Below are 10,241 nucleotides of genomic sequence, written 5' to 3'. Positions count from 1 at the left end.
ACCACCGCCTCCTCCCCCTGCCGTATACACCACCGCCTCCTCCCCCTGCCGTATACACCACCGCCTCCTCCCCCTGCCGTATACACCACCGCCTCCTTCCCTCCCTGCGGTATACACCACCGCCTCCTCCTCCCTGCGGTATATACCAGCGCCTCCTCCTCCCCTCCCTGCGGTATATACCAGCGCCTCCTCCCCCTCCCTGCCGTATATACCAGCGCCTCCTCCTCTCCTCCCTGCAGTATATACCAGCGCCTCCTCCCTGCGGTATATACCAGCGCCTCCTCCTCCCTGCAGTATATACCACCACCTCCTCCCCCTCCCTGCCGTATATACCACCGCCTCCTCCCCTCTGTGCCGTATATACCACCGCCTCCTCCTCCCCCTCCCTGCGGTATATAACACTGCCTCCTCCCCTCCCTGCCGTATATACCACCGCCTTCCCCTCCCTGCAGTATATAACACCGCCTCCTCCCTGCCGTATATACCACCGCCTCCTCCCTGCGGTAAATAACACCGCCTCCCCCTCCCTGCCGTATATACCACCGCCTCCTCCTCCCTGCGGTATATAACACCGCCTCCTCCTCCCTGAGGTATATAACACCGCCTCCTCCTCCCCCTCCCTGAGGTATATACCAGCGCCTCCTCCTCCCTGCGGTATATAACACCGCCTCCTCCTCCCTGAGGTATATACCAGCGCCTCCCCCTCCCTGAGGTATATACCAGCACCTCCTCCTCCCTGCGGTATATACCAGCACCTCCGCCTCCCTGCGGTATATAACACCGCCTCCGCATACCACCGCCTCCTCCTCCCTGAGGTGTATACCAGCGCCTCCTCCTCTCCTCCCTGAGGTATATACCAGCACCTCCGCCTCCTCCTCCCTGCGGTATATAACACCGCCTCCGCCTCCATATACCACCACCTCCTCCTCCCTGAGGTATATACCAGCGCCTCCTCCTCCCCCTCTCTGAGGTATATACCAGCACCTCCGCTTCCTCCTGCCTGCGGTATATAACACCGCCTCCTCCTCCCTGCGGTATATAACACCGCCTCCTCCTCCCTGAGGTGTATACCAGCACCTCCGCCTCCCTGAGGTATATACCAGCGCCTCCTCCTCCCCCTCTCTGAGGTATATACCAGCACCTCCGCTTCCTCCTGCCTGCGGTATATAACACCGCCTCCTCCTCCCTGCGGTATATAACACCGCCTCCTCCTCCCTGCGGTATATAACACCGCCTCCTCCTCCCTGCGGTATATAACACCGCCTCCTCCTCCCTGAGGTGTATACCAGCACCTCCGCCTCCTCCGCCTCCTCCTCCTCCATATACCACCATCTATCACCTATCTGCAGTTTTTACCTCAGTGACATTTCACGGCCTCATGATCTTATATTAGACACGCGGTACCTAATTTTGAATGATAGTCACGTGTCCAGTCATCTGCAGTTCCCGCCCTTCTATCTTATTGGCTCTTAGACATTAGGCGGACCCTAATCCGGAAGAGAGGCGTAGCAGAGCTTCGGTATGTGACGTCACCAAAGATGGTGGTGGGTGCCTTTCCCATCGCGAAGCTCCTGTATCTAGGGATCCGGCAGATCAGTAAGCCGCTCGCCAACCGAATCAAGGCTGGGGCCCGGCGCAGCGAATTCTTCCGCACCTACATTTGTCTTCCGCCCGCTCAAGGTGATTATACTCGGGGACAGCTGTGCCACCTTAATAACTGGGAAGTAGAGACAGCTGTCCAATGGGACTAATGAAGCGACAACCGCCAACCAATCACAGAACAGCTGCTTAAAGCGGCGATCCTGTGTGCAACCGTAGGAGGTCACCCTGATCACATGGTGGTACTAGGATCCCTCAAATCAGAGCCAGCCTAGCTATAGTGCCCCCATAACCGTGACATCTATACTGTGCCCCCATAACCGTGACATCCACACTGCTCCCCCTTATCAGAGCCAGCTATAGTGCCCCCATAACTGTGACATCCACACTGCTCCCCCTTATCAGAGCCAGCTATAGTGCCCCCATAACCGTGACATCTATACTGTGCCCCCATAACTGTGACATCCACACTGCTCCCCCTTATCAGAGTAATGTATATATGGGATAACATGCTGGTATATAGTGTAATGTATGGAGTATATATAGAGGGTGACATGCTGGGTATATAGTGTAATGTATGGAGTATATAGAGGGTGACATGCTGGGTGTATAGTGTAATGTATGGAGTATATAGGGGGTGACATGCTGGGTGTATAGTGTAATGTATGGAGTATATAGGGGGTGACATGCTGGGTGTATCGTGTAATGTATGGAGTATATAGAGGGTGACATGCTGGGTATATAGTGTAATGTATGGAGTATATAGGGGGTGACATGCTGGGTGTATAGTGTAATGTATGGAGTATATAGGGGGTGACATGCTGGGTGTATAGTGTAATGTATGGAGTATATAGGGGGTGACATGCTGGGTGTATAGTGTAATGTATGGAGTATATAGAGGGTGACATGCTGGGTATATAGTGTAATGTATGGAGTATATAGGGGGTGACATGCTGGGTGTATAGTGTAATGTATGGAGTATATAGGGGGTGACATGCTGGGTGTATCGTGTAATGTATGGAGTATATAGGGGGTGACATGCTGGGTGTATAGTGTAATGTATGGAGTATATAGGGGGTGACATGCTGGGTGTATAGTGTAATGTATGGAGTATATAGGGGGTGACATGCTGGGTGTATAGTGTAATGTATGGAGTATATAGGGGGTGACATGCTGGGTGTATAGTGTAATGTATGGAGTATATAGGGGGTGACATGCTGGGTGTATAGTGTAATGTATGGAGTATATAGGGGGTGACATGCTGGGTGTATAGTGTAATGTATGGAGTATATAGGGGGTGACATGCTGGTATATAGTGTAATGTATGGAGTATATAGGGGTGACATGCTGGGTATATAGTGTAATGTATGGAGTATATAGGGGTGACATGCTGGGTATATAGTGTAATGTATGGAGTATATAGAAGGTGACATGCTGGGTATATAGTGTAATGTATGGAGTGTATAGAGGGGGACATGCTGGGTGTATAGTGTAATGTATGGAGTATATAGAGGGGGACATGCTGGGTATATAGTGTAATGTATGGCGTATATAGAGGGGGACATGCTGGGTATATAGTGTAATGTATGGGGGACATGCTGAGTATATAGTGTAATGTATGGAGTATATAGGGGGTGACATGCTGGGTGTGTAGTGTAATGTATGGAGTATATAGGGGTGACATGCTGGTATATAGTGTAATGTATGGAGTATATAGAGGGTGACATGCTGGGTATATAGTGTAATGTATGGAGTATATAGAAGGTGACATACTGGGTATATAGTGTTATTTATGGAGTATATAGAGGGGGACATGCTGGGTATATAGTGGAGTGTATGGAGTATATAGGGGGTGACATGCTGGGTGTGTAGTGTATGGGGTATATAGAGGGGGGACATGCTGGGTATATAGTGTAATGAATGGAGTATATAGAAGGTGACATGCTGGGTATATAGTGTAATGTATGGAGTATATAGGGGTGACGTGCTGGGTATATAGTGTAATGTATGGAGTATATAGAGGGGGACATGCTGGGTATATAGTGTAATGTATGGAGTATATAGAGGGGGACATGCTGGGTATATAGTGTAATGTATGGAGTATATAGAGGGTGACATGCTGGGTATATAGTGTAATGTATGGAGTATATAGAGGGGGACATGCTGGGTATATAGTGTAATGTATGGCGTATATAGAGGGGGACATGCTGGGTATATAGTGTAATGTATGGAGTATATAGAGGGGGACATGCTGGGTATATAGTGTAATGTATGGAGTATATAGAGGGTGACATGCTGGGTATATAGTGTAATGTATGGAGTATATAGAGGGTGACATGCTGGGTATATAGTGTAATGTATGGAGTATATAGAGGGTGACATGCTGGGTATATAGTGTAATGTATGGAGTATATAGAGGGTGACATGCTGGGTATATAGTGTAATGTATGGAGTATATAGAGGGTGACATGCTGGGTATATAGTGTAATGTATGGAGTATATAGGGGTGACATGCTGGGTATGGAGTGTATAGGGGTGACATGCTGGGTATATAGTGGAGTATATAGGGGGAAATGCTGGTATATAGTGTAATGTATATAGGGGTGACATGCTGGGTATATAGTGTAATGTATGTAGTATATAGGTGACATGCTGGTATATAGTGTAATGTATGAAGTATATAGAAGGTGACTTGCTGGTATATAGTGTAATGTATGGAGTGTATAGAGGGGGACATGCTGGGTATATAGTGGAGTGTATGGAGTATATAGAGGGTGACATGCTGGGTATGTAGTGTAATGTATGGAGTATATAGGGGTGACACGCTGGTATATAGTGTAATGTATGGAGTATATAGAGGGGGACATGCTGGGTATATAGTGTAATGTATGGAGTATATAGGGGGTGACATGCTGGGTGTGTAGTGTATGGAGTATATAGAGGGTGACATGCTGGGTATATAGTGTAATGTATGGAGTATATAGGGGTGACATGCTGGGTATATAGTGTAATGTATGGAGTATATAGGGGTGACATGCTGGGTATATAGTGTAATGTATGGAGTATATAGAAGGTGACATGCTGGGTATATAGTGTAATGTATGGAGTGTATAGGGGTGACATGCTGGGTATATAGTGTAATGTATGGAGTATATAGAGGGGGACATGCTGGGTGTATAGTGTAATGTATGGAGTATATAGAGGGGGACATGCTGGGTATATAGTGTAATGTATGGCGTATATAGAGGGGGACATGCTGGGTATATAGTGTAATGTATGGGGGACATGCTGAGTATATAGTGTAATGTATGGAGTATATAGGGGGTGACATGCTGGGTGTGTAGTGTAATGTATGGAGTATATAGGGGTGACATGCTGGTATATAGTGTAATGTATGGAGTATATAGAGGGTGACATGCTGGGTATATAGTGTAATGTATGGAGTATATAGAAGGTGACATACTGGGTATATAGTGTTATTTATGGAGTATATAGAGGGGGACATGCTGGGTATATAGTGTAATGTATGGAGTATATAGAGGGTGACATGCTGGGTATATAGTGTAATGTATGGAGTATATAGGGGTGACATGCTGGGTATATAGTGTAATGTATGGAGTGTATAGGGGTGACATGCTGGGTATATAGTGGAGTATATAGGGGGAAATGCTGGTATATAGTGTAATGTATATAGGGGTGACATGCTGGGTATATAGTGTAATGTATGTAGTATATAGGTGACATGCTGGTATATAGTGTAATGTATGAAGTATATAGGTGACATGCTGGTATATAGTGTAATGTATGGAGTGTATAGAGGGGGACATGCTGGGTATATAGTGGAGTATATAGAGGGTGACATGCTGGGTATGTAGTGTAATGTATGGAGTATATAGGGGTGACACGCTGGTATATAGTGTAATGTATGGAGTATATAGAGGGGGACATGCTGGGTATATAGTGTAATGTATGGAGTATATAGGGGGTGACATGCTGGGTGTGTAGTGTATGGAGTATATAGAGGGTGACATGCTGGGTATATAGTGTAATGTATGGAGTATATAGGGGTGACATGCTGGTATATAGTGTAATGTATGGAGTATATAGAGGGTGACATGCTGGGTATATAGTGTAATGTATGGAGTATATAGAGGGGGGACATGCTGGGTATATAGTGTAATGTATGGAGTATATAGAGGGTGACATGCTGGGTATATAGTGTAATGTATGGAGTATATAGGGGGTGACATGCTGGTATATAGTGTAATGTATGGAGTATATAGGGGTGACATGCTGGGTACATAGTGTCATGTATGGAGTATATAGGGGTGACATGCTGGGTATATAGTGTAATGTATGGAGTATATAGGGGTGACATGCTGGTATATAGTGTAATGTATGGAGTATATAGTGTAATGTATGGAGTATATAGGGGTGACATGCTGGTATATAGTGTAATGTATGGAGTATATAGGGGTGACATGCTGGTATATAGTGTAATGTATGGAGTATATAGGGGTGACATGCTGGGTATATAGTGTAATGTATGGAGTATATAGAGGGGGACATGCTGGGTATATAGTGTAATGTATGGCGTATATAGAGGGGGGATATGCTGGGTGTATAGTGTAATGTATGGAGTATATAGAGGGACATGCTGGGTATATAGTGTAATGTATGGAGTATTTAGGGGGTGACATGCTGGTATATAGTGTAATGTATGGAGTATATAGAGGGGGCATGCTGGTATATAGTGTAATGTAAGGAGTATATAGAGGGGGACATGCTGGGTATATAGTGTAATGTATGGAGTATATATGGGGGACATGCTGGGTATATAGTGGAGTGTATGGAGTATATAGAGGGGGACATGCTGGGTATATAGGAGTATATAGAGGGGGACATGCTGGGTATATAGGAGTATATAGAGGGGGACATGCTGGGTATATAGTGGAGTATATAGAGGGGGACATGCTGGGTATATAGTGTAATGTATGGAGTATATAGGGGGGACATGCTGGGTATATAGTGGAGTGTATGGAGTATATAGAGGGGGACATGCTGGGTATATAGTGGAGTATATAGAGGGGGACATGCTGGGTATATAGTGTAATGTATGGAGTATATAGTGTAATGTATGGAGTATATAGAGGGGGACATGCTGGGTATATAGTGGAGTGTATGGAGTATATAGAAGGTGACATGCTGGGTATATAGTGTAATGTATGAGGTATATAGAGGGTGACATGCTGGGTATATAGTGTAATGTATGGGGTATATAGAAGGTGAAATGCTGGGTATATAGTGTAATGTATGGAGTATATAGAAGGTGACATGCTGGGTATATAGTGTAATGTATGGAGTATATAGGGGTGACATGCTGGTATATAGTGTAATGTATGGAGTATATAGTGTAATGTATGGAGTATATAGGGGTGACATGCTGGTATATAGTGGAGTGTATGGAGTATATAGAAGGTGACATGCTGGGTATATAGTGTAATGTATGGAGTATATAGGGGTGACATGCTGGGTGTATAGTGTAATGTATGGAGTATATAGGGGTGACATGCTGGGTATATAGTGTAATGTATGGAGTATATAGAGGGTGACATGCTGGGTATATAGTGTAATGTATGGAGTATATAGAAGGTGACATGCTGGGTGTATAGTGTAATGTATGGAGTATATAGGGGGTGACATGCTGGGTATATAGTGTAATGTATGGGGTATATATAGGGGGGACATGCTGGGTATATAGTGTAATGTATGGGGTATATATAGGGGGGACATGCTGGGTATATAGTGTAATGTATGGGGTATATAGAGGGGGGACATGCTGGGTATATAGTGTAATGTATGGAGTATATAGGGGTGACATGCTGGGTGTATAGTGTAATGTATGGAGTATATAGGGGGTGACATGCTGGGTGTGTAGTGTATGGAGTATATAGGGGTGACATGCTGGGTATATAGTGTAATGTATGGAGTATATAGCCTCTTACCTACTTTATTGTATGGGAGTGTAGTGGGCATGCTCTGACATGTATTGAGGTCGCTGTGCGGGGAGGATCGGCGCTATCCTCATATTGACGTTGTCTCTGCCTCCAGATTTATTATAGCAGTAGGGAGCGGCGGCGGTCTCTGTTGCGGGCTGCTTATACCTGTACAGTAGGAGACGGTGTAGTATACAGGGGCCCTTAGGCTCCCGTCCGTCAGCGCTGTCATGTGATTCTACAGCACTGGAGACGGAGCAGGACGTGTGTTAAGCCTTCTGCATATAACAGATCGGGGTCCTGTCCTTATATACATGGAGCTTATTATAGTGTTCAGCAGCCAATCAGATTCCAGCTCTTGTTTCTTCAGTGAACTCTGGCATCCGATTGGTTGTTTTTGCTTAGACAACGCCCATAGTATCTATTCTGCCACCTGCTGGGCGCCCCATGAACTGCAGCTGTTTACTGTCCTGTGTGTCTTCTCAGTGTATCATTGGGTGGAGATGCGAGCGAAGATGAGGATGATGGGCTTCCGCGGAGCTGCCATTAAACCACTGAACGAGGATACAGCGGCTGAGCTGGGGGCAGAGCTGCTGGGAGAAGCCACCATCTTTTTAATCGGAGGCGGTTGCATGATCGCAGAGTACTCGCGGCAGGCCACCAACGCGCGCCGGAAAGAGGAGGAGATGGAGGCCAGACTGAGCTCCATGGAGGTGGAGATCGCACGACTAGGTCTCCTTACAGATGAGGTGGATGCCCGCGCCCGAGCAGCCGAGAGGCAGCAACTGGCAAAGTGAGGCGGGCGCCGGGACAATTCTCCGGAGCGCGCTGCCCCCCACGTGATGGAGCACAGGGAATAAAGGGACGGTGATGTGATGTGTCCTGGCGTCCTTACAGCAATTACTCCACACACCCCACAAGAGGCAAAGGATTTTATTTCTAGAAAACCGCTTACAAAAAAACAGTCCCATATATATATATCAGCGCAAAATCGTCCAAAGCCCCGCCCGCCCGCTAAACGCCTCGCACGCTCCAGTGTCTGATACTACTAAACCTATCATCTCAAGAAGAAGAATCCATCACCCGCCACCAGCGGCCGAGCGGCTACCGCGCATAAAAAAATTTGTACAAAAATTGAAATGATTAAAAATAAAATTTCCAAAAAAATGTTAATTATCCAATAAAAATCCTATTGGTTGAAGCTCTGAGCCTCCGCAAACCCGTGTAGAGACACTCCGCAGAGTGCGGGGACAGGAGGGGGAGGGGTTAGTACAGGAGGGGGAGGGGCACAGCAGAGGTTAGTACATCCCAGCAGCAGTACAGGTCCCCCATTATTGGTGGGACCCCCAGTATGGGAATGATTGCAGAGTCTGCCGTACAGCGCAGTGGGCGGAGCCTGAGACTTCACAGTGGGCGGTCGCTGGGATCACGAGGTGCTGGTCCGGCGCAGTTCCTGCATAAAAGCTGAAAAGAGAGACAGGAGTGTAAGGCGCCGTTCACACAGTCTGGACCTGAAATCATATGGGAAATCCACGAGACCGAAACAAAAAATAATTGCACGTTACTTATTCATGCCACGTTTGCGGGAATGCCGCCATTAATGGGTAACTCCACTTTTTTGACAAAGTGACATGTAATATAATAGTGGCATGTCAGAAGCTTTGATCAGTAGGGGTCCACGTTCCGAGACCCCCACCAATCACTAAAACGAAGCGGCAGAATTCTCGGGTGAGCCCGGAGCCGCTTCGTCTGTTCGGCTTTCCAGGGAGCGCTGCACGGACGGAGAGTCTATGAACAGGCACGGCGCTCCCCCGAGACTTCTGCGGCTTCGTTTTAGCAATTTGTGGGGGTCTCCGTGCTCGGACCCCACAAATCAAAACTTCTGACACGTCGCTGATCTGTAAAGAGGATCTGTCAGCCGGTTATTAATTCCCTTCTCCGGACTAATCTAATAGACGCTGCGACGCTGATCTCTGCAGGGCGACTGGTTTTAAAAAACGTTTATTTGCAACGTTTTGGAGCTTATTTCTAAATATGTAAATGTGGCTCTAATAGCCGAATAGGAGGAGACTTTCAGTTCACTCTGGGCGGAGTCATGTTTTCTGTATGACGCTGTCCAATCAGCATACAGCTTCTCCCCTGTCCAGTCGGCATACAGCTTCTCCCCTGTCCAATCAGCATACAGCGTCTCCCCTGTCCAGTCGGCATACAGCTTCTCCCCCTTCCCTGCCCAGCAACACAATGTGATCATTTAGTATACAGCTTCCATTCCCTGGCTACCTCCGGTTGTGTCACTGCGATCCTGGTGTCTTATAAAAGATTAGAATCCCCTCTTTCATATGACACCAGATCCGCTGTTCTAGGTGATCCACAGCCGGAGGGAGATCTGGCTGTTTTATGTGATCCCCCTTCCCTCCAGCCTCCGTCTCTCACACTGTGAAGCAGCTTCATGCTGATAGGTCAGAGGCTGTGAGGAGGCTCCACCTCCATAGAATCGCTGTGGTCACCTCCCACTTGTCTAGTAGAGCCTCATTTACATATTTAGGAAAAAGCTCAACTTCTAAAATAATACATTTCGGGACCCAATTTTCTCTATTATCATCAGTGACGGCGCCGCTCAGATTGACGGAGTCTCTTTGGACTAAC

At 46.8% G+C, this 10,241-nt stretch overlaps 2 protein-coding genes across 3 annotated transcripts in view; one reads left to right on the top strand and one right to left on the bottom strand.

Annotated features, from left to right (window-relative positions):
• The first annotated feature begins 1,483 nt into the window (after window positions 1–1,483).
• OPA3 (outer mitochondrial membrane lipid metabolism regulator OPA3) lies at window positions 1,484–8,796 on the top strand. Its single transcript, XM_075848480.1, has 2 exons — window positions 1,484–1,680; window positions 8,082–8,796. Exons 1-2 carry the CDS (start codon window positions 1,539–1,541, stop codon window positions 8,390–8,392), a joined length of 453 nt encoding a protein of 150 aa, XP_075704595.1. The 5' UTR covers window positions 1,484–1,538; the 3' UTR covers window positions 8,393–8,796.
• The window catches only part of VASP (vasodilator stimulated phosphoprotein), a 22,651-nt gene continuing 20,922 nt past the window's right edge, over window positions 8,513–10,241 (bottom strand). For both annotated transcript variants that reach the window (XM_075848477.1, XM_075848476.1), the window contains exon 12: window positions 8,513–9,059. In XM_075848477.1, coding sequence (XP_075704592.1) covers window positions 9,022–9,059 — 38 coding nt within the window. In that variant the 3' untranslated portion in view covers window positions 8,513–9,021. The remainder of the gene's footprint in view (window positions 9,060–10,241) is intronic.

This window comes from Rhinoderma darwinii, unplaced genomic scaffold (genome assembly GCF_050947455.1).
Source record: "Rhinoderma darwinii isolate aRhiDar2 unplaced genomic scaffold, aRhiDar2.hap1 Scaffold_41, whole genome shotgun sequence".
NCBI lineage: Eukaryota > Metazoa > Chordata > Amphibia > Anura > Rhinodermatidae > Rhinoderma > Rhinoderma darwinii.
The sequence above is the reverse complement of the archived record's forward strand: the minus strand, read 5'-3'. Positions and strand labels throughout refer to the sequence as shown.